The sequence below is a fragment of the Rattus rattus genome, chromosome 2 (assembly GCF_011064425.1).
Source record: "Rattus rattus isolate New Zealand chromosome 2, Rrattus_CSIRO_v1, whole genome shotgun sequence".
Lineage (NCBI taxonomy): Eukaryota > Metazoa > Chordata > Mammalia > Rodentia > Muridae > Rattus > Rattus rattus.
This window is the reverse complement of record NC_046155.1, coordinates 115,159,509-115,187,421: the sequence shown is the minus strand read 5'-3', so window position 1 is coordinate 115,187,421 and position 27,913 is coordinate 115,159,509. Positions and strand designations below refer to the sequence as shown.

General features: G+C 35.8%; 1 protein-coding gene across 1 annotated transcript in view; it reads left to right on the top strand.

The window, feature by feature from the left end:
* Positions 1–13,746: 13,746 nt before the first annotated feature.
* LOC116894253 (vomeronasal type-2 receptor 116-like) overlaps positions 13,747–27,913 on the top strand; it is a 39,798-nt gene continuing 25,631 nt past the window's right edge. Inside the window, exons 1-2 of the mRNA XM_032895959.1 lie at positions 13,747–13,952; positions 25,350–25,629. Coding sequence (XP_032751850.1) covers positions 13,747–13,952; positions 25,350–25,629 — 486 coding nt within the window. The remainder of the gene's footprint in view (positions 13,953–25,349; positions 25,630–27,913) is intronic.

The following is a 27,913-nucleotide window of genomic DNA, read 5'->3' as shown; positions in this document are numbered from 1 at the left end:
AGATCAGAGATGGTGACTACCCCAGAAGTTTTATTATTGAAGACAGTTTTTGCTATCCTGGGTTTTCTGTTATTCCAAATGAATTTGAAAATTGCTCTTTCTAACTCTGTAAAGAACTAAGTTGAAATTTTGAAGGGGATTGCATTGAATCTCTAGATTGCTATTGGCAAGATCGCCATTTTTATAATATTAATCTTGCCAATATGTGAGCATGGGGATCTTTCCATCTTCTGAGATCTTCTTCAATTTCTTTATTCAGAGAATTGAAGTTCTTCTCATACTGATTTTCTCTTGCTTGGATAGAGTCACAATAAGGTATTTTATGCTTTTGTGACTATTGTGAATGGAGTCGTACCCTAATTTCTTTCTTAGCCTGTTTTTTTTTTTTTTTTTGAGTAGACTTTTTTGTTTGATTAACATTATATCTAGCCACTTTGCTGAAGTTTTTTATCAGGCTTAGTAGTTGTCTTGTGGAACTTTTTTGGTACCTTAACTACACTATCATATCATTAGCAAGTAGAGATATATTGATGTCTTTCTTGTCAATGTTTATAACTTTTACCTCTTTTTGTTTTCTGATTTCTCTGGCTAGGACTTTGAGTACTATATTGAATAAGTAGGGAGAAAGTGGAATCCTTATTTAGTTCCTAATTTTAGTGAGATTGTTCAAGTTTCTCTCCATTTATTTTGATGTTGGCTAGTGGTTTGCTCTTTATCGCTTTTACTATGTTTAGGTATGATCTTCAATTCTTGAACTTTCCATGACTTTTAACATGAAGGGAATTGAGTTTTGTTAAATGCTCTCTCAGCATCTAATGTGATGATCATGTGTTTTTTTTTAATTTGTATATATACTGGATTACATTGATGAATTCCTGTATATTGAACCATCCCTGAGTACCTGGGATGAAGCCTATTTGACCATGATGGATGATCATTTTGATGCGTTCTTTGATTTGCTTTGTATGAATTATGCTGAGCATTTTTTATAGATATTCATAAGGGAAATTAATTTGAAGTTCTATTTCTTTGTTTGGTCTTTGTGTGGTTTAGGTGTAAGCATAATTATGGCTTCGTAGGAGGAATTAGGTAGTATTCCTTCTGTTTCTATATTGTGAAATAGTCTGGACAATATTGGTATTATGCCTATTAGGAAGATCTTATAGAATTCTCCACTAAACCATCTGGTCCTGGGCTTTTTCTTGGTTAGGCGAATTTTAATGACTGCTTCTATTTCTCTAGGACTTATGAACTGTTTAGACAGTTTTTCTGATCCTGATTTAACTTTGGTATACCATATCTGTCTAGAAAAATGCCCATTTCATTCAGATTTTCCAGTTTTGGTGACTATAAGCTTTTGTAGTAGGTTCTGATGTTTTTGTTTTTGTTTTTTTTTTTCAATTTCCTCAGATTCTGTTGTTATGTCCCCCTTTTCATTTCTGATTTTGTTAATTTAGATACTCTATTTGTGTCTTCTGGTTAGTCTAGCTAAAGGTTTGTCTATCTTGTTGATTTTCTCAAAGAAACAGGTCCTGGATTTGTTGATTCTTTGTATAGTTCTTTTTGTTTGCACTTATTTGATTTCAGCCCTAAGTTTGATTATTTCTTACTTTCTACTCCTCTTGTGTGTATCCACTTCTTTTTTACTAGAGCTTTTAGGTGTTCAGTTGAGTTGCTGGTGTATGTTCTCTCCAGTTTCATTTTTGAAGCACTCAGAGCTATGATTATTCCTCATAACATTGCTTTCATGTTGTCTCATTATTTTGGTTATGTTGTACCTTCATTTTCATTAAATTCCAGGAAGTCTTTAATTTCTTTATTTTTTTCCTTGACCAGTTTTTCTTTGAGTACAGCAATGTTCAATGTCTTTGTGTATGTGTGTGGGATTTCTGTCATTTTTTATTGAAATTTGCCTTCATCAATGGTGATCTGGTGTATGCATGGGATTATTTCAAACTTCTTGTTTCAGTTGTGTCCTATTTTGTGACTGATTATATTGTCAGTTTTGAAGAAGGTACCATGAGGTGCTGAAAAGTACATATATTCTTATGTTGTAGGATTAAATGTTCTGTAAATATTTGTTAAACCCATTTGGTTTATAACTTCTATTAGTTTCTCTATGTCTCTCCATGATCTGTGCATTGCTGAGATTTGGGTGTTGAAGTTTCCCATTATTAATTTGTGAGGTGTAACATGCGCTTTAAGCTTTATTAAGGCTTCCTTTATGAATGTAGGTGCGCTTACATTTGGCATATAGGTATTCAGGACCGTGAGTTCATCTTAGTGGATTTCTCCTTTGATGAATCTTAGGTGTTCGTCCTTATCTTTTTTGTTAAGTTTTGGTTAAAAGTTGATTTTATTGACTATTACAATTGCTACTCCTGCTTGTTTTCTGGGGCCATTTGCTTGTAAATTTGTTTTCCATGCATTTTCTCTGAGGTAGTGTCTGTCTGTCAATGAAGTGTGTTTCTTGTATGCAGCAAAATGTTGGGTCCTCTTTATATATCCAGTCTCTTAGTCTATGTTTATTTTGGAATTGAATCCATTGAAGTTAAGAGATCTAGTATTTGCTTTGGTGGGAAAACTGGGCTCTGATTATTCCAAGTAGTCTCGGTTTTTGTTGCCTAGGTTCTTGTGCTTGCCTCTTGCCATCTTGTTGTTTGTGGTGTTAGTTGGTTTTTTTTTTTTTTTTTTTCTCTGACAGTGGCTTGAAATCCTGTAAACCTGTGTGTCAGCATTTCTGGAGATTGACTTTCTCCCTATTGGATCTGGTTACAAAGAACTGTGGGACTGGTTCAGCTCAGGGTACAGGCAGAAATCAGAAGGATCATGCCCCAGATATTTCCTGGGTTCTTGTTTCCTGAGAGCTTTAGGCAGGTCCCTCAGAGCATAAGTGTTGGTCTTATTTCTGCTCTCAGGTGGTGTGTCAGAAACTCCTAGAAACATGATTTCATCTCTAGGCACAGGCAGAGACCAGAAGGATACTGTCCCTGATTATTCCTAAGTTTCTCTGTCAGAATAATCTAGGGGGGTTCCTCTTGGATCAAGAATGTGAGAAAAAAAGTAGCGGTCACATGGGAGCTCTCAGGATTGTCTGCACTTCTGAAATTCCAGCTTTCTCTCCCATGGGATTTGGGTCAGAGTTCTGTGGGACTGGGTCAATTCCAGGCACAGACATAGAATACACCAAGTTTTCTTTATCCATTCTTCAGTTTAGGGTCATACAGGTTGTTTCCAGTTTCTGACAGTTAAAAAATAAGCTTCTATTATCAGAGTTGAGCAAATGTTCTTCTGGGTATATACCCAAGAATAGTATATTTATGTCTTGAGGTAGAGCTAGTTTCAATTTTCAGAGAAAAAAACCCAATTGATTTCCAAAGTGGTTGTACAAGTTTGATCTACCACGAACAATGGAGGAATGATGCTCTTGCTCTGTATCTTACCCAGTATGTGATATCATTTGAATATTTGATCTTAGTTTTGATCTGTCCTTCTGATAGAAGTAAGATGGTATCTCAGAGTTGTTTTGATTTTCATTTCCCTGGTAAGTCAGTATATTGAACATTTCTTTAAGTGTGTCTGGTCATTCCTGATTCTGCTGTTACGAATTCTATTTCACTCTGTATCCATCATTTATCTGGGTTATTGTAATGCTGTTTTCTACTTTCTTGATTTTTTTTTCTTTTCTCCATCTTTATTAAGTTAAGTATTTCTTATTTACATTTCAGTTGTTATTACCTTTCCCGGTTTCCAGGCAAACATCCCCCTAACCCCTCTCTCTCCCCTTCTACATGGGGGTTCCCCTACCCATCTTCCTTCAATTACCGCCCTCCCACCAACAATCCCAATCACTGGAGGTTAAGTCTTGGCAGAACCCAGGGCTTCCCATTCCACTGGTGCATTTACTAGGCTCTTCATTGCTATCTATGCACTTGGAGCCTAGGGTCAATCCATGTATAGTCTTCTGGTAATGGCTTAGTCCCTGGAAACTCTGGTTGGTTGGCATTGTTCTTATGATGTCACAAGCACAATCAAGCCCTTTCAGTCCTTTCTCTGATTCCTTCAATGGGGGTCCCGTTCTCAGTTCAGTGGTTTGCTGCTGTCATTCGCCTATATATTTACCATATTCTGGCTGTGTCTCTCAGGAGAGTCTACATTCGGTTCCTGTCAGCCTGCACTTCTTTACTTCATTCATCTTATCAAGTTTGGTGGCTGTGTATGTATGGGCCACATGTGGGGCAGGCTCTGAATGGACGTTCCTTCAGTCTCTATTCTTAACTTTGCCTCCCTATTCCCTCCCAAGGGTATTCTTGTTCCCCTTTTAAAGAAGGAGTGAAGCATTTGCATTTCGGTCATACTTCTTGAGTTTCACATATTCTGTGCAACTAGGGTAATTCGAGCATTTGGGCTAATATCCAATTATCAAGGAATGCATATCATATGTGTTTTTCTGTGATTGGGTTACCTCACTCAGGATGATATTTTCCAGTCCCATCCATTTGCCTATGAATTTCATAAAGTCATTGTTTTTGATAGCAGAGTAGTATTCGATTGTGTAGATGTACCATCTTTTGGGTATAGGCCCAAGAGAGGTATAGCTGGGTCCTAAACCACACAAAGACTCAACGAAGAAATAGAACTTGAGAACAATTTTTCTTATGAATGTTGAAGCAAAAATATTCAATAAAATTCTTGTGAACCAAATCCAAGAACACCCAACCCCCCCTCCCCAAGAACACATCAACATGATCATTCATCATGATCAAGTAGGCTTCATCCCAGAAATGCAGGGCATTTCATTATATAGGAGTCCATAATGTAATCCACTATATAAAAAAAATCAAAGGGAAAAAAGGACAGAATCATTTCATTAGATGCTGAGAAAGCATTTGACAAAGTTTAACATGCCTTCATGTTCAAGGTCTTGGAAAGATCAGGAATTCAAGGTCCATATTTAAACATAGTAAAAGCAATATACAGCTAACCAGTAGGCAACATCAAAATAAATGGAGAGAAACTTGAAACAATCACACTAAAAGGCTACCCACTCCTTCCCTACCTATTCAATATAGTACTTGAGGTACTAGCCAGAGTGACCAGACAACAAAAAGAGGTATAAGGGATATAAATTGGAAAGTAAGATGTCAAAATATCACTATTTGCAGATGATATGATAGTCCACTTAACTGACCCCAAAAGTACCACCAGAGAACTGCTAAGTCTGATTAGCAAATTCAACAAAGTGGCTAGATATAAAATTAGTAACCATCTTCTACTCAAAGGATAAACAGGCTGAGAAAAAAATTAGGGAAATGACACCCATCACAATAGTCACAAATTACATAAAATACTTCAGTGTGACTCAAACCAAGCAAGGGAAAGATACGTATGACAAGAACTTCAAGTTTCTGAAGAAGGAAATTGAAGAAGTTCTCAGAAAATGGAAAGATCTCCCATGTTCATGGATTGGCAGGATTAATATAGTAAAAATGGCCAACTTGCCAAAAGCAGTATATAGAAACAATGTAATGCCCATCAAAATTCCTACTCAATCCTTCAGAAAGTTAAAAGGAGCAATTTGCAAATTCATTTGGAATAACAAAATACCCAGGATAGTGAAAACTATCCTCAACAATAAAAGGAATTCTGTGGGAATCACCATCCCTTACCTCAAGCAGTATTGCAGAGTAATAGTCACAAAAACTGTATTGGGGGTTTATATCCAAAATATACAAAGAGCTCAAGAAGTTATACCACAGGGAGACCTATTAAACCCTATTAAAAATGGGGTTCAGAGTTAAAGAATTCACAGGTGAGGAATGCAGTATGGCTGAGAAACGCCTAAAGAAATGTTCAACATCTTTAGTCATAAGGGAAATGTAAATCAAAACAACCCTGAGATTTCACCTCACACCAGTGAGAATGGCTAAGGTCAAAAACTCAGGTGACAACAGATGCTGGTGAGGATGTGGAGAAAGAGAAACACTCCTCCATTGTTGGTGGGATTGCAGACTGGTACAACCATTCTGGAAATCAGTCTGGAGATTCCTCAGAAAATTGGACATTGAACTACCTGAGAACCCAGCTATACCTCTCTTGGGCATATACCCAAAAGAAGCCCCAACATATAACAAAGACACACGCTCCACTATGTTCATAGCAGCCTTATTTATAATAGCCAGAAGCTGGAAAGAACCCAGATGCCCTTCAACAGAGGAATGGATACAGAAAATGTGGTATATCTACACAATGGAATACTACTCAACTATCAAAAACAATGACTTTATGAAATTCATAGGCAAATGGATGGTACTGGAAAATATCATCATGAGTGAGGTAACCCAATCACAAAAAAACACACATAATATGCACTCATTGATAAGTGGCTATTAGCACAAATGCTTGAATTACCCTAGATGCACAGAACACATGAAACTCAAGAAGGATGACCAAAATGTGAATGCTTCACTCCTTCTTTAAAAGGGGAATAAGAATACCCTTGGCAGGAAATAGGGAGGCAAAGTTTAAAACAGAGACAGAAGGAATGCCCATTCAGAGCCTGCCCCACATGTGGCCCATAAATGTACAGCCACCAAACTTGATAAGATGGATGAAGCAAAGAAGTGCAGGCCGACAGGAACCGGATGTAGATCTCTCCTGAGAGACAAAGCCAGAATACAGCAAATACATAGGCGAATGCCATCATTAAACCACTGAACTGAGAACGGGACCCCCGTTGAAGGAATCTTAGGATTAAAATAGCTTGAAGGGGCTTGAGACCCCATACGAACAACAATGCCAACCAACCAGAGCTTCCAGGGATTAAGCCACTACCCAAAGACTTTACATGGACTGACCCTGGGCTCCCACCTCATAGGTAGCAATGAATAGCCTATTAAGAGCATCAGTGGAAGGGGAAGCCCTTGGTCCTACCAATACTGAACCCCCGTGAACGTGATTGTTAGGGGGAGGGCAGTAATGGGGAGGATGGGGAGGGGAACACCCATAGAGAAGGGGAGGTGGAGGATTTAGGGGGATATTGGCCCAGAAACCGGGAAGGGGAATAACAATCGAAATGTAAATAAGAAATACTCAAGTTAATAAAGATGGAAAAAAGATGTATTGGGACAGAGACAGACAGGTATATCAGTGGAATATTATTAAAGAACATGAACCCAGTAACCTACAGTCAGTTCATCTTTGACAAAGTATCTAAAACTATACAGTGGAAAAAGATAGCATTTTCAACAAATGGTGCTGATTCAACTGGAAGTCAGCATGTAGAAGAATGCCAATCCACCCATTTTTAACACCCTGTACAAATCTCAAGTCCAAGTGGATCAAGGAACTCCACATAAAACCAGATATACTCAAACTAATAGAAGAAAAATAGGGGACAGTCTCGAACACATAAGCACAGGAGAAAATTTCCTGAACAGAACACCGATGACTCATGTTCTAAGATTGAGAATCAACAAATGGGACATCATAAAACTGCAAAGATTCTGTAAAGCAAAAGACAAAACAGCAACCCACAGACTGGAACAAGATCTTTGCCAATCTTATATCCGATAGAAGCTAATATCAAATATATGCAAAGAAGTCAAGAGTTTAGACTCCAAAAAGGCAAATAACACTCTTAAATATGGGTTAGAGAGCTAAACAAAGAATTCTCACCTGAGGAATATCAAATGGCTGAGAGGTACCTAAAGAAATGTACAAAATACTTAATCATCAGGAAAATGAAAATCAAAACAACCCTGAGTTTCTACTGCACACCTTTAAGAATGGCTAAGATCAAAGATTCTGGTGACAACAGATTCTGGGGAGGATGTGTAGAAAGGTGAACACTCCTCCGTTGTTGTTGGGATTACAAGCTGGTACAACCACTCTGGAAGTTCCTCAGAAAATTGGACATAGTACTACCTGGAGACCCAGTTATACCACTCCTGGGCATATACCCAAAATATGCTCCAACATATATCAAAAACCCATGTTCCACTATATTCATTTGAAGTATAAATAAATAAAAAAAACATATTTTAAAAAGAAAGAAAAAATAAAACCTAGCAGTAAGCTATAAACCTATTAAATCAACTAAAAATACTCTGGAAATGAACCTGTACCACTCTTGGACAAATGCCCAAAAGATGTGCCATCATGCCACAATGGCATGTATTCCACGATGTTCATAGCGGCCTTATTTGTTATAGGCACGGCTGTAAACAACCAGGATGTGGACAGACAAAGGTCATTGGATAGTCATCTATTACCTTGAGATACAAGCAAGAAAACTATAGCTATTAGAATCTAGAATAAAAAAGGCATTTGTATAATATGGAATATTTATATTCTCCACTAAATTGTCTCCTTCAGGCAAGGTAGCACAAGAAGAAAACCTGTGAACTGAATTTATAGCATAAGGCTCAAAAGCACTGTACTCTCCTAGCTCAATTAGTATATTAGGGAAGGACCCAATATCAACAATTTTGTATAGATTTGATGGCTCCTGTGTTATGTTACCCTCAGCTAACAGCATTGTTTAAACACATTCAAGAAAGTAATGGACATTCGTATTATTTCCAGATTGCTGAGGACAGCTGTGAAATCATTGTCCAGCTGGCAAGGTATGGGCTTTTCTTTATAAAGAATACTGTTGTATACTCTTTTTCAAAGATTTATTTATTTATTTTGATTACACTGTCAGTCTTCAGACACACCAGAATAGAGCATTGGATGCCATGACAAATGGTTGTGAGCCTATATGTTGTTGCTGGAAATTGAATTCAGGACCTCTGTAGGAGCAATCAGTGCTCTTAACAACTGAGCCATTTCTCCAGCCTGGGCTTTCCTTATATGAAGTGTATTTGTGATTACAAAAACTGTTCAACCTACTCCCATTAAATAGACAGATACATAACTTATTGGTGGCTCATCTAATGGTGTAGGAGAGTGTAGCAGTGACTTGGCCTACACAGCTTTGTGCTCCTAGTGGGTCACATACTTCCAGCCACCACCCAGGAACTCTCTGAATTTGTGAATAAAAGGTATACACACATTAGATTTTTTTTAAATGCCTTAGCTAACGCAATGATCGGACAACCTAAACCTTCCCCTGATAGACTACGTCCAATCAGGAAAGTAGCCAGTGGCCACTCACTTGAATTTTCGCATGGGTGGTTGGCTTTCTCTCCTGAGCTCCTGTCTCCCTTCCTTCCCTGACTCATAGCAATCTTGCCCATCTCTCTCCTGTGACCTAGCCCATGCAACTCTAAGTGTCCTGTCCTGTTCCTTTGGCTATTGTCATCTGTATTGATTAAAATCCAGTTGGAGACAAGAATGTTTATTGTTTGGACATACAGATTCCTGACTGAATCAAAGCATTAATACCAATCTGCAGCACCTCAAATTCTCTGTACAAATTTAAAAATAAAGAAAAAATAATCTCTTCTCTCAGACGGAAACTGACTACAACCAGAACAATAATGTAAATCACAGAGTATGATACACAATTAATATCCAGTCCAAACTAGTCAATAATAAATCAAGCACTCTGTTATCATTCTTAACTTAAAGAGTTTGTGATTATACACCTGAATTATGTTTTGATTTTAGACTGTAACACCATCTGAAAACCATGCTTCTAACTCTATATTATATCTCTCAATGCTAAACAATTTAAGTTTGCTTATGGGAATAATTAATCTTCAACCCCATCAGAAATCAACGGAGGATCAAAATGTGAATGCTTCATCCCTTCTTTAAAAGGGGAACAAGAATACCCTTGGCAGGGAAGAGAGAGGCAAAGATTAAAACAGAGACTGAAGGGACACCCATTCAGAGCCTGCCCCACATGTGGCCCATATATATACAGCCACCCAATTAGACAAGATGGATGAAGCAAAGAAGTGCAGAAGTGTAGATCGCTCCTGAGAGACATAGCCAGAATACAGCAAATACAGAGGCGAATGCCAGCAGGAAACCACTGAACTGAGAATAGGACCCCCGTTGAAGGAATCAGAGAAAGAACTGGAAGAGCTTGAAGGAGCTCAAGACCCCACATGTACAACAATGCCAAGCAACCAGAGCTTCCAGGGACTAAGCCACTACCTAAAGACTATACATGGACTGACCCTGGACTCTGACCTTATAGGTAGCAATGAATATCCTAGTAAGAGCACCAGTGGAAGGGGAAGCCCTGGGTCCTGCTAAGACTGAACCCCCAGTGAACCAGACTGTTGGGGGGAGGGCAGCAATGGGGGAGGGTGGGGAGGGGAACACCCATAAGGAAGGGGAAGGGGGAAGGGGATGTTTGCCCGGAAACCGGGAAAGGGAATAACACTCGAAATGTATATAAGAAATATTCAAGTTAATAATAATAATAAAAAAAAGAAATCCAAGAACAAATTAAATATTATCTGAATAAATAGGAAGCATAAAAACAAAGCTTCCAAAACTTAAACAATAATGACAGATGACTACCTAGACATTCCCCTAATTTTTTATAATATTGTAGTATCTGTCTTCACCCTTTTGGCAAAGAGCCATCTAAGAGACCCCAAAATAAAGGAGGAATATGAAGGAGTAGCTCACCCTCTCTTGGAAGAGATTAGTAGTCGACTAACCCACATCTGTTGTCCTTTTGGACAGTATTTTGTGTATTTTGTATGTATATGAAATAGACAATTTCTGCCCAGATGCCACCTTGCCACAATAAGCAGCCTTGACTGGAGGTGAAGATGCTCAATATCTTCTTTGAAACATGAAACTTGTACTATCAGAAGCAGACATGTTTCTAGCCAAAATTTCTAATAATGATGAAATGATTAAATATCAGAATCTGTGGACTTTGGATGTTTTTGAAGACTGTATTCAAAAGCTATATCTGACCTGTTAAACTTTGAATATTCTTAGCTATTTCTGTTTGAATAATATTGAAAATGCCTTACTTTAATTAAATAAGAATCTAATATAATCAAACATTTACTATCTAACCCTTAACTTGCATTATGCAATCATTCTAAACAGTTTAAAATAGCAACTATAAAGGGACTGGATCAAAGCCTTGTGTTCTTATATGATTTGCATAGCCACAATTCCTGTCTAAGAGTGACAATATTAATTTCAAATTTTATATCAATATAGATTTATACCAATAAAAAACCTTAATTCTATGTGAATATGTAAATCCTGTAACAATGTAAGAAATAGTAACTTCAATTTTGCATCAGTTATAAAGAACACTTATAAAGGTAATGTAAAGTGAAGGCTATTTTTGTTCAAAAAATTTAGCAATCCATCCCATGTATTTCCTTTCTGTTCAAAAGTATGAATATTTCCAAATTATTCCTTAAACTGACAACCAGTCTGGACTACAGAGACAGTTGCAGAACCACCAAATGTAGGCAGTTAGCAAAGCTATTGAAAAAAAGCTAGTAAACTTATAATTGAAACTGGAAGGACAAGTTCCAGCCCCAGAAAGTATCAGAAATCGATAGCTTTGGACATGTAGTTCAGGGCTAAGAGTCAAGGATACAATAAAGTAGATGTGGCATATCCCACCATGAGTAAGGAAAGATACTGAAGCCAGGTGTTTAGCAATGCTGTCCCGGGATGGATATGTCTGCTACCTACAAGTTATGTTAATTCTACAGTGTCAAAAGACAGAGAGAGACAGAGACAGAGAGAGAGAGAGAGAGAGAGACAGAGAGAGAGAGAGAGAGAGAGAGAGAGAGAGAGAGAGAGAGAGAGAGAGAGAGAGAGAGAGGGAGAGAGAGAGAGAGAGAGAGAGAGAGAGAGAGAGAGAGAGAGAGAGAGAGAGAGAACAGAGACCAATACAGAGAGACAGAGACAGAAATAGCCAGAGAGAAAGATAGAAAAATGCAGAGTGACAGAGCAAGGCAGAGAATCAATAAGCTGACTCCTTCACTATATTCTGGATCAGTACCTTGCTTAGCAAATGTCAGAGCTGTCAAGGCAGCAGATGAGAATAAATACAGCATAGCCAGACATTATGCAGAATGAGAGACCTTATAATAATCCTTGGCCTTAAATTGAATATCTCTATCAAATCCTTCTACTCAGGACTCAGAGAAATCTGAAGAAGGGTAGGCAGAGTATAAGAGCTAAATAAGATGGAAGATCCTCTAAATCAGTCTGATAGTCTCCATATGGACATAGAGAAACTGGGCACCATGTACAAGGCCTTCACTGGTCTGCATCAGATAGGTGCCCAAAACTAAAAGAAAACTGAACATGCATTCCTACTCCTAACACAAAAGCAATCATCAATTGATAAGTACTTTTAAATGATAATTTGGCTTACTCAAAATGAGAAATACCAGGGTTGGAGTGAGGGAACTACTTAGGACAGACTTCATGCCAGCATTAGATGCTAAATAGAAAGGAAATTCAAGTGTACTTTTTGGAGTATCTGGTCTCATAATACATATAGTGAAGGAGTCAGTTTATTGATTCTCTGCCTTGCTCTGTCACTCTGCATTTTTCTATCTTTCTCTCTGGCTATTTCTCTCTGTATTGGTCTCTGTTCTCTCTCTCTCTCTCTCTCTCTCTCTCCTCTCACCTTTATCTCCCTCTCCTCTCTCTCCTCTCTCCCTCTCCTCTCTCTCTCTCTCTCTCTCTCTCTCTGTCTCTCTGTCTTTGTTTTCTGAGAAACGAAAAGTTGTTGAATAACAATAGGAAGGTATATGGGGAGGAAAGGAGAAAAGTAGTAAGGGGAAATATGATCAAAATATATAATTTGAGAAAAAACTCGATTTTCAACAAGAGAAAAAATTAAAACCGGAAATAATACTTCCTAAAAAGAAAAGGAAAAGAAACACACATGTATTCTTTTATGACCAGAAAGAACTTACTCTAAAACTACTGAATCCATTCCAGGTAGTACTCTATTCATATAAAAGAAAAAATAATGAGTAAAAGTACTTTCAGTTAGGGAAATGTCAGATCTTAAGATACCAATACACGGGAAATGAGACCCATATTATGCACAAAAGTCAAACTGCATTTTAGATTCTGCCTTGAAATTGAAAAGCTGCTAGGTATTTCTGATCTGATTTCAGGATGATGATTGGTTCTCTAATACCTCCCATTTTGTGAGATTTAGTTCAGTATAAGGGCAGTCAGGTATGAGTGAGTGTGTGTGTGTGCATATGTGTGTACATATGCATAAACATGTGTGGGTGTATGCATGTGTGAAAGATGGGAAGAAGAATGTAATTACTGTGGGTGTGTAGATGTCTGAACACCAAATACATGACAACATTCCACATGACAGATATTCTAGGGCATGGTACCTCTATGTCTATAGTACACTTTGTCTAGGAGTGGTTGTTTCTTAAGTTCCAAGTCAAACTTGCTTAGTATGTCAGATATAATCTGCATCAAGTACTTAAAATTGGGATTTTAAATTTACCCTGGAGAATAAACTTGCCTGGAGATGTCAAGTTGACTGATATGTGCAGAATCATAAATAATATTGAAGAATAATCCTTAAACAAAATTACTGAATACGGCTTGCTCCTGGGCATAAGAACACAGATGCAGAGCCTGAGGCCTGAGAATGCTGATGGGTTCTCCAGAGAGCAAGCTAAGAAGAATTCAAATAAATGCAAGTGATGAGTGAATTCAATAATAAAAAGAGGCATATATATGTATATATGTGCCTATCTGACAGGTGCTTTTCTGTGTATCTTGCTTTTTTACAAATTATTTTTTCTTGGTGAAATGATAAAGATGTTCACTTTTCTGTTTGCATTTCTTGTCCTGAAGCTTTCTTTTCTTTTGTGCAGTTCAATTGACAACCGTTGTTTTTGGAGATTAAAAACCAAGACACTTTGGGATGAAGACAAAGACATTGATTGCTTTTTTTTTATTTATACAAAGTTTGGTCATGTAAAGAATGAACAGTTCAGTGGGAATCTAGACAAGAGGTAAGGGCCTTTAATGTATTTCTCCTTAATTGTATATCAATGTAAATAATATATAGCATCGATATACTTTGCCAGACCTTAATACTCCAAACTCTGTGTCTTCTCTCTTATTTGGTCTCCCTCACTAAGACATAACCAAGATTAATTTTGTTTTATTCCTGATGATTTCCATATTTATCATGCTTTTAGTGTATCTGATCCATCTTTTCAGAGGCATATTTTTAATGCAATAGTCTACATGACATATATTGCCTACTGTTTTGTATATTCATACACTTTATAGGGGCAGTGACATTGCATAGTGTAAAGTGATGTCCATGATTAAACTCTTCAGTATCTAATGGCAATTCTTATGAAGTGATGCATTAATACTTCCTTTTTGCTTTATGTGAACATTTCTTTTTTCATTGGATTTTTTATTTATGCTTTAAATGTTATCTGCTTTCATAGTTTCTTTTCCATAAACCCCTATCCCATCCCCTACACCTTCTGTGATGGTGTTTCCCCACCCAACCATGTACCCCTCCTGCCTCCCCACCCTGACAGTCCCCTACACTGGAGGGTCCAGTTTTGGCAGGACCAAGAGCTTCTCCTCCCATTGGTGCCCAGCAAGGCCATCATCTGCTACATAAGCAGCTGGAGCCATGGGTCTGTCCATGTGTATTCTTTTTTCCATTAAATCAATTTACTTTATTTTTTCTGATCAATCCTTTTTATTTTTTCTTTTTTCTATTTTTTATTAGATATATTTCTTTACTTACATTTCAAATGTTATTCCTTTTCCCGGTTTCCTGTCCATAAGTCCCCATCCCCTCCCTCTTCCCATACAGGTATTCCTCCTTCCATCCTCTGTTCCCTTGCTATTTCATTTTTCTGCCTCCTCATACTTCATTTTTCTGAGCTTTCATGGGGATAAGTTAATACAGATGACTCACCTGCAACTGAGCACTCAGTGTTATTTATGTTAGATACATTGAATAGCCATAAGTTTCTACAGTAGTTACTACTCTCTGAAATAAGAAGCGTCTCTGACAAAGCAGAAAGCAATACAAACTGCTGTAGAAACATCAATGTTTAAAAAGCAATTTGACAGTATGACCACTTGGCAAAACAGCTATCTCCCCAGTCAAGAACATTTGGCCATATTTACAGTACCAGGCAGGAACAAAAACTTGCAAAGTGCTTGGAAAATCCCATAAATATCCCACTACAATGTGACCAAAAGACACATAACAGGCAGGTCAGTATTAAGATATGCTGAGCACAGTGTTCAGTAAGACCTTTGCTGTCTTTCTTTTCAGATGCCTATAGACAATTTTCTGGCACTGTGTAAGCCAGTCATCAGGGAATCTTTCCTGATCCATCAAGGTTGATTTAGCTACATCCTACATTCAAAGTGAATGAGTGTAATTAGCAATAGGTACACAGCGGTAGATCCCACCAAGTTATAGTGAACAGCAAAGAGTAAAGGCAATGGTCTATGTTTTAAGAAGAAAAGAGTTTTGTTTTATTCTCAGTTCAGGAGAAATGATCTAGAACTATCAGAGTCTTGATGTTACTGAGGACGTCATGGCATATAGTATCTCTTTCTATTATCAATAACATCCAGTTTTTATTACTATTGGTGTGTAGTGTAGCTTGAGATCGGGGATATTGATTCCTCCAGAAGTTTTATTGTTCAGTATTATTTTTGTTAGTGTGGGATTTTTCAATTTCCATATGAAGTTGCTCTCTCAAGTTCTTTAGACTATCTTGGCGTTTTGGGAAGAATTACATTAAATCTGTCCATTGCTTTTAGTATGATGGCCATTTTCCTTATGTTAATTCTACTAATACATTAACATGGAAGATTTTTCCACATTCCAATATCTTCTTCAATTTATTTTTCCAGAGACTTGATAATTCTTTTCATACAGGTGTTTCACTTTCTTGGTTAGAGTTAAAGCTAGATACTTTATATAATTTATTCGTGTTGTGAAGGATGTCATTTCCCTAATGTCTTTCTCATTGCATTCATCATTTGAATAAAGGAGAGCTATCACTTTGTTTGAGTTAATTTTGCATCCTCCAACATTGGTCAATGTTTTATCCACAGGTAGGAGTTCTCTGGTAGAATTTTGGGGGTTGCTTATGTATAATTTCATACCGTCTCCAAATAAGAATACTTTGACTTCTTTTCCAATTGTATTCACTTAATCTCTTTTAGGTTTTTTATTGCTCAGGCCTATAATGAATAGATAGGGGGACAATGGGCAGCATTATCTTGTCACTGAATTTAGTGAGATTGCTTCAAGTTTCACTCTAACTTAATGTTGGTCATTGTCTTGCTTTATGTTGCTTTTATTATGTTTAGGAATTTGCCTTGTATCCGTGATCTCCCAGAGACTTTGTTTTTTTTTTTTTTAAATGAATGTTTTTTTTTGAACATAAATGACATATCAAAAATTAGATGCATTTAATGAGATAATCATCTGATTTCTTTTATCTTTCAGGTTGTTTATATTGTGGATTATATTGAACTGTCCCTATATCCCTATAATGAAGCCTATTTGATCATGCTGAATGATGTTTTTGATGTGTTCTTGGAATTAGTATGTGAGAATTTTTTTGTATGTTTTTTTATAGATGTTCATAATAGATATAGGTCTGAAGCATATTTGAATGTGGTGAATGATGTTTTTGATGTGTTCTTAGAATTAGTATGTGAGAATTTTATTGTTTTTTCATAGGTGTTCATAAGAGATATAGGTCTGAAATTCTCTTTTCTCTTGAGTCTTTTTGTGGTTTAGGTATCAGGATGACTGTGGCCTTATAGAATATATCTGACAGTTTTCCTTCTATTTCTATTTTGTGGAAGAATAGTTTGAGGTGTATTGGTATTAGACCTTCATTTAAAGTCTGTTAGACTTCTGTGCTAAAACCTTTTGAAACTGTGATTCTTTTCATTGGGAGACTTGTAATTACAGCTTGCATTCCTTTTGGGGACTATAGACTTATTTACTTTCTTTGCTTGATCTTAATTTAATTTTTGTGTTATCTTTCTAGAATATCATCCATTTTGTTTAAAATTTCCAATTTTGTGAAGTACAAGATTTGGAAGTATGACCTAATGATTTTTTTTAATTTCCAAAATTTCACTTGTATCTCTCCCCTTTCATTTCTGACTTTGTTACTTTTGATGCTTTCTTTCTGTCTTTTGGGTAGTTTTGGTCATGATTTTTCTATTTCTTGATGTTTTCAAAGAACAAGCTCTTGCTATTTTTAATTCTTTGTATTGTTTTCTTGTTCTCATTGATTGATTTTATCCCTGGTTTGCCCAGTTCCTGTCCATTTACTATGACATATCCATTCATAAAAGTGGGGTGTTGAAGTTCTCACTATACGTAATGTTCAAGATGTTGTAGGACCTTTAGTAAGGTTTCTTTTATGAATATTGGTCTTGTTGCATTTGGGATATAGATGTTCAGAATTGAGATGTCATCTTGGTATATGTTTCCTTTGATGAGTATGAATTGCCCTTCCCCAAGTGTTTGGATTAATTTTGGTTTAAAGTCTACTTGATCAAATACTAGACTAGATACCAGAGCTTGCTTCTTTCATCCTTTTTCTCATAATACACTCTTACAGTCTTTATTCTGAGGTAGTGTCTATCTTTGTACTTGAGGTATGTTTTATTGTATGCAGCAGGATAATGGTTCCTGTTTATGTATTCAGTCTGATAATCTGCATTGTTTTATTGGTGATTTGAGTCCAATGATATTGAGGGATATTAATATACAATGACTGTAAGTTCCTTTTGTTTTAATGTTGGTGTTTGCTTTGTGTGTGTGTGTGTGTGTGTGTGTGTGTGTGTGTGTGTGTGTGTGTGTGTGTGTTTCTCCTCTTGGCCTTTCTGTGCAATGATTAATTTCTTGTGTTTTTGTAGGTGTAGTTATACTCGTTGTCTTGGGATTTTCCTCCTAGTATTCTCCGTAAGGATGGATTGGTAGAAATATATTGTTCAATTTTTTTTTTGTCATGAAACATCTTGGTTTCACTATCTATGGTGATTGGGAGTTTTATAGAATATAATAGTCTGAGCTAAAATACCTGGATTTTATGGTCTCTGTTGAAAACAAGGTGCAATTCTCATATTTCTGTATTTATAAGTTTCTAATATGTTTCTTCTTTGTTCCATATACCTAGTGTTTTGATTATTATGACGTAGGAGGATGTAATTTTCAGGTACAATATATTTGGTGTTCTATACGCTTCTTTTACTTTTATAACCATCTATTTCCTTTTTTTTTCAAACTTTCTCAGATAACCATATTACCATCACATTTAATTTAAAACATTTTGACCATTTGTTCAAAGGCAAAAACTTGTTAGTATTATAAATGCCCACTTTTAGTATTTAGAATTAGCTAAATATTGTGTGGAAGATTTATGTTTGTCCACTCATTTTAAGAGTTTAGCAGCAGATAAAATACTTTTTAATATTATCCTTTGTTTATTATGTATCTGTGGGCAGTGTTTACCTTGGCACCAGAAGAATCCTCTTCTGAGTCAAGCAGGATCAGAACTCACTTCCTCCTGGGTTTTGTGCTTGCTTCAGAGCATGTAACCATGTAACAAAGGGACCTGCAACCATGTGTTCACAGTATTCTGCCAAGTAGCTTACCAATGGAATTCTTACCCAGGCAAATACAGCATCAGTAGCATCTTAAAATCAGTTAATAGAATGCATTTACCTACCCCTCAATACCATCCCACTCAGTAAGTTTTATATAATCCCTGACCTTATGTAATAAAGGCCATAAACTATTTTACCAAGAATTGTCTTACAGTGACTTTTTTTTAACTGAACTCTAACTCTTAATGGAAGGATTTCTTTCCTCAAGCACTCATCATTGTCCCTTTGGCCTCACTTGCTTAGCCAGGCTTATATCACTTCACAGACACCCCCCCCCCGCATCATAGTGTGAGTCCTTTGACATTTCCAACACTGCCACAGAATCCAAGACCCTAGCATCATCTGTCTGATGCTGTTTAGCTGGAAATTATATCTTTAACATATTGCATCAGCATGTTATTTTAAATCTTGCATGCACTCATATTTTTAAGCCCCAAATTTAGGGGTCATCACTTACTTATGATCTTATGAAAATACTAAGCTTTGTGGATAAATATAGTTCAATATTAATGGTGATAATCCTAATTTCTTATTTTCTTGTATTACCTGTATTTCTCTAAGTTTTTTAGGCTTTATTTAATTTCACAAATTTGTTCTGCTCTGAAAGTACAGTATGTATGGATAGCATAAATATGTAGACTCAAATATCCTTCTCTTTCTTTGTAAGTAAATAAAAATTGATAAATATTTGCAATTGAAATGTGCTAGGAGTCAGTTTTCTAGAAGGACATGGTTCATAGTGAAACAAAAAATTCCAATTATTAGGTCCCATATGGCAAAAGAATGTCGGCAGAATGAATTACACTAGTTTTTCTTTTTCAGGAGGAGAGTAAGTACCATGGAAAAAGAATATAAAAAATTTTGTCCTGGATAACACTATGTACTATGTGGTAGAGAGCAATTATCAAAAGCATTCACAACATCTTTTAAATATAAAAGAAAAAATATCTTAAATCACAATACAGGATACACACTATGAATAATTTAAAACTCATATAAGATATAGATATTGCCAAACTGAAATTCTATCATTCAATTTACATGCATTCTGAGACCATTAAATCAAACTATAAAATATATATACACTGATAGTAAGTAATCTCTCCTACTTCCATCTATCAAAAAATTACAAGTTCTTGATACTTTGGGATTTTTGCCTTCCAGGTGAATTTGAGAATTGATTTTTCCATGTCTTTCAATAAATGTGTTGGGATTTTGAAGGTGATTGTATTGAATCTGTAGATTGCCTTTGGTAGGATGGCCATTTTTACTATGCTAATTCTGCCAATCTATGAGCCCAGGTGATCTCTCCATTTTCTGAGATTTCTTGGATTTCTTTCTTGACAGACTTGAAGTTATTGTCATATAGATCTTTCACTTGCTTGGTTAGAGTTACCCCAAGATATTTTATTGTATCTATGGCTATTGTGAAAAGAGTTGTTTCCCTACATTTTTGTCAGCTTGTTTATCATTTGTATAAAAGAAGACTAATGATTTGAGTTAATTTTTTATCTAGACATTTTATTGAAGTTGTTTTTGAGTTGGAAAAGTTCTCAGGTTGAAATTTTAGAGTCACTTATCTATACTACCCTATCATCTGCAAATGGTCATACCTTTATTTCATCTTTGCCAATTTGTATCCCCTGATCTTCTTTGCTGTTGTTGTTGTCTTATTGTTCTAGCTAGCACTTTGACTACTATACTGAATAGATATGGAGCTATGGGCATCCTTGTCCTGTCCATGACATTAGTGGAATTGCTCCAAGTATCTCCCCATTTAATTTGATATTGGCTGTTGCATTGTCATAAATTGCTTTTATTATTCTTAGGTCTGGGCCTTGAATTCCTCATCTCTCCAATTCCTTCATCATGAAATGGTGCTGTATTTGGTCAAATGCCTTTTCTACATCTAAGGAGATGCTCGTGTGATGTTTTTCTTTGAGTTCGTATATATGATGGATTACATTAATGGATTTTCACATACTGATCTAACCTTGAATCTCTGGGATGAAGCCTACTTAATTGTGGTAAATAATGATTTTGATATTTGTTTGGATGTGGTTGCAAGAATTTTATTGGGTATTTTTGTATCAAGATTGATCTGAAGTTCTTTTTTTTCTTTTTTCTTTTTTCTTTTTTTTTTTTTGGTTGCATCCTTGTGTGGTCAAGGTATCAGAGAAAATTTGACTTCATAGAAAAAGTTAGTTATTGTTCTTTCTGTTTTTATTTTATGAAATATTTTCAGCCATATTGGTATCAGGTCTTCTCTGGTAGTCTGGTAGAATTCAACACTAAAGCAATCTTGCCCTGGGCTTTTGTTGGGTGGAATATTTTTAATGACTTCTTATATTTTCTTATGGAATATACACCTGTTTAGATAGTTTCTGTTTCATTGACCTGTCTAGTGGTGAGAGTGGGGTGTTGAAAGCTTCAACTATTATTATGTAGGGTTCAATATGTGTTTTGAGCTTTAGTAAAGTTTCTTTTATAAATGTGGATGCCCTTGCATTTGGAGCATAATATTCAGAATTCAGACTTTCTATTATTGCTTTTACCTTTGAATAGTATGAAGTGTCCTTCCTCATCACACTTGTTAACTGTTGGTTGAACATCTGTGTTACTAGATATCAGGATGGTGACTCCAGCTTGTTTGTTTGTTTGTTTGTTTGTTTTTGGACTATTTGTTTGGAAGACCTTTTTCCATTTTTTTTTACTTTGACATAGTGTCTGTCTTCTTTATTGAAGCATGTTTCTTGTATGCAGCAAAATGCAAGATGTTTGCATATCCAGTCTGTTACTTATGTCTCTTTATAGGTTAGTTGATTCCATTAATATTGACAGATTTTAAAGTCAGATGAATGTTGATTCCTGTTATATTTTGTTTCTGTAGGAGGCTGTACGTGTTTCTGTTTCTCTCCTATTTGATTTCTTGTGAGATGTTTAATATTTTGTCTTATCTTTGTTGTAGGTAACTTCCTTATGTTAGAGTTTTTGTTCTAAGATCCTTTGTAGGGCTGGATATGTAGATAGATACTGTTTGAATTTGGTTTCATCCTGGGATATTTTGTGTTCCCTATCTATGTGTTTTGAGAATTTTCCTGGATTTAGTAACCTGGGCAGGCATTAGAGTTCTCCTACAGTAAGGATGATCTCTGTCCAGGTTCTTCTGCCTTTTATAGTCTCTGCTGAGAAGTGTGGTGTAATTCTGATAGATCTACCTTTGTATGTTGCTTGGTCATTTCCATTTCAGCTTTTAATATTATTTCTTTGTTCTGTACATTTAGTGTTTTGATAATTATATGAACAGAGGATTTTCTTTTCAGGTCATATTTTTTTGGTGTTCTATAGTCTCCTTGTACAGTTATGGCCATCTCTTCCTTTAGCTTGGGAAAGTTTTCTTCTCTGATTTTCTTGTTCTCTATTCCAATTATTAGATATGGTTTTTTCTTTGTGTCCTGAATTTCCTAGATGTTTTGCAATAGGAGTATTTTATGGTTTGAATTTTATTTGACAGTTGGGTCAATCTCTTCTACAGTATTATCTACACCTGAGATTCTCTTTTCTGTCTCTTGTATTCTGTTGGCAATACTTACATCTGTAATACCTGACCACTTTTCTAGGTTTTCCATTTCCAGGGATGCCTCCATTTGTGTTTTCTTTACTGTTTCTAGTTCTTCTTTTAGGTCTTAGACTGCATTATCCAATTCCTTCAACTTTTTGATTGTGTTTTTCTGTATTTCTTCAAGTGACTTATTTCTTTCCTCTTTAAGGGCGTCTACCTGTAATTGTTGTGTGTGTGTGTGTGTGTGTGTGTGTGTGTGTGTGTGTGTGTGTTTACTATATTTTTAGTGTGTTATTTATATTCTCCTTAAAGGATTCTGTTAACTTCATGAGATAGGACTTTAGGTCAGTTTCCTGATTTTTAGGTCTGTTGGTGTATTCAGGGTTGCTGGGGTGAGAAAACTTGGTTCTAATGAAGCCCACATATATTGGCTTCTGTTTCTGTTCGTCTTATGCTTGTCTCTCACCATCTGATTATCCCTGATGTTTGCTGGTCTGGGTGAATCTCTCTGGAGTCTGTCTCTTTTATCCCTGGTTTGATTCAGGTCTCTTGGTAGTCCTACAGCCCTGGCTTTCGCAGATTATTTGTGGGGTCTTCTATCTGGAAGGTCTTCAGAGGAGCAGTCACACTGTTGCTCTGTGACAAGCACTTCTCTGGAGATGGGGGTCAGTTCACTGTGGTTTCTGTTTCCTTGTGTGCAACCACACTCCAGGGAGGCTTTCAGTCTATTGGTTCACTTTCCCTTTGCATGTCAGAGTTCCTGTAATGTCTTCAGACTGTCATGTCAATAGCTCAGTTGCTCTGTGTAAAGAGAAACAACTGGAATGCCTTCAAGCTGTTGTGTCCAAGTGCAGTAGATCTCCTGAGATGTCTCCAGCGATGGGGTCAGAGGAACTGGGTGCAGAAGATCTTCTGTGATGCCTCAGGATGTGATGTCAAATGTTGTGAGTGCAGTGGGTCTTCTGGTATATCTGAGGATATAGCCTCTGCCAGAGAGCAGACATGCTTGCATTCTCTCCCAGCATAAAGGACCAGTCAGTAGGGGATTGGTATTTGGCTTGGGGAAGATGGTGGTTCCCTGACTCCACTGGACCCCAGCAGCTACTTGACACTTGGTTGGGGGGTTGTTCTTACCAAATGCTGAGTGCAGCAGATCCTCTGGTATGTCTGAAGATATAGCCTTTTCCAGGGAGAAAACTAGCTAACAGCATGTCCCAGCAGAAAGTACCACGGAAAATGGGAGTAGTATTTATTGGGATGGGATTCTGGGAGAGGCTAGGTCCCCTAGTCCATTGTGCTCCCATCTGCAGCTGTAGGACTTAGGGAATTTTCTTACCAAATGTTCTGAGTACAGGAGAATTTCTGAAAGGCATCAGGGTATGGTATCTTCTAGGGAAGCAGACTAGTTGGCAGTCAGTTCCAGCTGAAAGGACCAGGAAGAAGGAGTGAATGGCTAAGGGAAACATCATCCTTGGCCTCAAATTCTGCTACAGAGCAATAGTGATAAAGCTGCATAGTATTGGTACAGAGTCAGACAGGATAATTGAATAGAATTGAAGACCCAGATATAAACCAGACACTTAAATACACTTGATCTTTCATAAAGAAGCCAAAAATATACAGTGGGAAAAAAAAGAGTCTTCAAAAAAAGGTACTGGTCTAACTGGCTGTATGTATGTAGAAAAAAGAAAATAGACCCATAATTGTCAGCTTGCAAAAATCTCAAGTCCATGTGGATCAAGGGCCCAAAATAAAGCCAGATAAACTCAATCTAAAGGAAGAGAAATGTAGCAGTTTGGTTGAATATGTAAAGCACTACACTGTCAAAGATTTGTTATCAAAACTTTAAGTAAAAAAGAAATAAATAATATGAGTTCACAGACACTGATGGTTTGATTGCATAAGTAAAACAAGTACAAATTATAAAACTGTACATGGAAGACAAAGATCTATGCAATTTAAGATATTGACATCAGAAAAAGTAATATCACCGGGTAAATTCTAGAGTTCAAATATAATTGTGAAGACAACAAACATTAATGAAATCCAATATAGTATGGTAAGGCACTAGAAGACATTGCAGGATTAAGTATTTCTTAGTAAGACAGAAATGTTTAAGAAATAAAAACACTCTAAAGAATCCTCTTAGTCAAACATGAGAATCACAAAATTATAAAACACATATATTTTCTTTTCATTTTTATATTAGCCATACATCTAACAAGCAGGTTAATATATTTTAATGTATAACCTTCTTACATAGCAATAAAAATATGACATGAGAGAAATGAAAAACTGGAACATTAAAAAACGCAATAAAGTGATACACACTTTTTGACATGACTGTGAAAATGAATAAGAAATTTATATCAAATGATGTATATCGTATTATAATATAAATGACTAAACTGTACAGATTAAAGCTGAGTGACAAAGAAGAAACATACCTTTATTTGTCAAAAAAAGGAGCAAGAATCACAGCCAAATTTGAGGTGTTTATACAATTGAATAAAGGCAAAATGCATTATTATAAATCAAAAGAATGATGGGAAGAAATAAATAAGAAAAAGTTATTGTTATTATCAATAGCATAACACCAGACAGTGAAAATATCAACTAGAATAGGAAGAGGAAAAATCTACATATAATAGAAAGACCGAAAATAACAAAGCTATTTGTCTAAATCCAAAAGAATTTTCAGAGCTAGTGACACAGGTAGATATGTTTATCTATTTAAGGTACTAATAAATAAATCTTGTCCTTGGCCAGTCCTGCTTCTGAGTAAAAGAAATATCATAGTTTAGGTAGCAGATTCATACCCCTGCATTTTTTGTATATGATAAGTATTAGAGTTCCAAAATAATGAGCAGATTCACTGTCTTTGGGGACATGCTTCCTACCATGCTAAATGACATGGTAATAAAATTGTATAAAAGTTGAATATTACAGAATCTCACTTGAATAATAATCTACTAAGATATTTTTTTAGAATCCTTACATAATTACAGAGAAATTATATTCTAATACATCACAATAACAGTGCTTGTATTACCATAGTATTAGTTCAAGAAAACAAGCATTAAATATATAAACAATATTAGTTTTATTTAATATTATTTTAAAAATCTAATCTATAATGATCCTTTTCTTCTGATTGCAGGTTGACAACCAAGAATATCCACTTGATTTTTACTCTTTATTTTGCCCTTGAAGAAATAAACATGAACCCCAATATTCTACCTAACATTTCACTGCTAGTTAAAATTGAATGTAGTCTCCTGGATGATTGGAGAATAAACAGTTTATCTTCTAAAAGAGAAGAATATCTTCCTAACTACTACTGTATAAATCAGAGAAGATATTTAATTGTACTTACAGGACCAATGTGGTTACCATCTGTCATAGTTGGGCCACTCCTATACATATCTAAGAGGCCTGAGGTAAGTTTGAAGAAACTGATGTTAATGAAGCATTGATTTTTTTTTCTTTCTGTAAAAATAACATATTTAACTGTTATAATTTTATTCTTGTAAGCTTACAACTAAATAGAGTCTCACTTTCAAGTTCATTCTGACCTCCCTAGGTGGATCAACTCAACCCTATGGCCCAAACTCTTCCTGAAAGTCACTGACTGTATATGGCTTTATTTAGTTTCTCACTGGTGTGCTTTGCTTGAACTATCACTGCCAATTACTGACCCACATTGAACTGCATGAACTTACAAATTAACTCAACTCCATTTCACTGAGTTCTTTGCACCAAGTTTCAAAAGACTGGCATTGAACTCAACTGACAAAGTAGAACTCAGAAATCTTCATGCCTCTGATTCCTGAGTACTGGGATTAAAGGTGTGTACTATCACACCTGCACCTAAAGTTTTCTATACTAGAAAATTGATTTACACTAGACTGACCTTGAACTAAGTGCTCTGTTTGCCTCTTTTTTCTGCCATCAGAGGAATACTTATATCTCAGCAGGATATTATAGGCCTACAAGGTCTTTGGATCTGATCCTTAAGGGTAGTCATGTTGCTGGATTAAAAATCCTCTACAGATTTAATTTTCTGATCCTGAGGCTAGTTGAAAGAATTCAAAGCATAAATACACAGACATTTAGAGGCAAATGCCATTTCTTTAGCATGCATAGGATTTAAGAACAACAGAAATTTGATATGCTTCACTATCAGACTTAGCATTTTCTGTACTTTATAAGACTTAAAAAACTATGTATAATTTTCATAATGGTACAGTTCCTAACATTCCCGTTTTTATCACACTTTTTTTTAGACTAGAACTTTATTATTTTTATTGATATTTTTATTTACATTTGAAATGTTATTGTTCTTTGAGAAAATAAACAAGATAGATAAACCCTTTAACCAAACTAACCAGAGGACACAGAAAGAATATCCAAATAACAAAATCAGAAATGAAAAGGGAGACATAACAACAGAATCTGAGGAAATGAAAAAAAATATATCACATCCTAGTACAAAAGCCTATATTTAAAAAAATGGAAAATCTGGAGGAAATGGACAATTTTCTAGAGAGATACAAGGTACCAAAGTTAAATCAGCATCATGTAAACCATCTAAACAGTCCCATAACTCCTAAAGAAATAGAAGCAGTCATTAAGTTTCCCAACCAAAATAAAGTTGAGGAACAGATAGGTTTAGTGGAGAATTCCATCAGACCTTCATAGAAAACCTAATAGCAATGCTGTCCATACTATTCCACAAAATAAGAACAGACAGAGCACTACCAAATTCCTTCTATGAAACTAAATTATGCTTATACCTAAACCACACAAAGACCCAACAATAAAATAGAAGTTCAGAACAATTTCCCTTTATGAATATCAATGAAAAATATTCAATAAAAATCTATACTTGTGAACAAAATCCAAGAAAAAACACATCAAAACAATCATCCAAGATGATCAAGCAGACTTTGTCCCAGGGGTGCAGGGATGGGTTCAATATATGGAAATCTGTTAACATAATCCACTGTATAAACAAACTCAAAGAACAAAAACCACATGAACATCTCATTAGAGGCTGAGAAACCATTTAACAAAATTCAACATTCCTTCATTTTTAAAGTCTTGAAAAGATCAGGAATTCAAGGTCCATACCTAAACCTCATAAAAGCAATATGCAGCAAACCAGTAGCCAACATCAAACTAAAAGGAGAGAAACTTGAAGCAATCTCACTAAAATCAGGGTCTAGACAAGGCTACGTATCCCACTTTCTCCCTACTTATTCAATATAGTAATTGATGTCCTAACCAGAGCAATTACCCTTGCTAGATTATGGTGGATATATTTTAATTGTTCTTTGTCATTATCTGATTGTAATAATCTGAAAAATTGTTCAAATCAAAACATATTTAGATGGTTATTCAGGCACCATTTTGACAACAAAAGGAGGCCAAAGGGATAACAAATTGGAAGCAAAAGAAGTCAAAATATCACTATTTGCATATGATATGATAGGATAATTAAGGGACTCAAAAATTCTACCAGAGAATTTCTACACTGGATAAACAACTTTAACAAAGTGGGTGGATTAAAAAACTTAACTCGAGATCAGTAGCTTTCCTCTACTCTAAGTATAAATAGACTGAGAAAGAAAGGAAGGAAATGACACCTTTCACAATAGTCACAAATAACATAAAATAGCACAGTGAGACTAACACTTTGTATTCGACATTTTTTCATGTTAT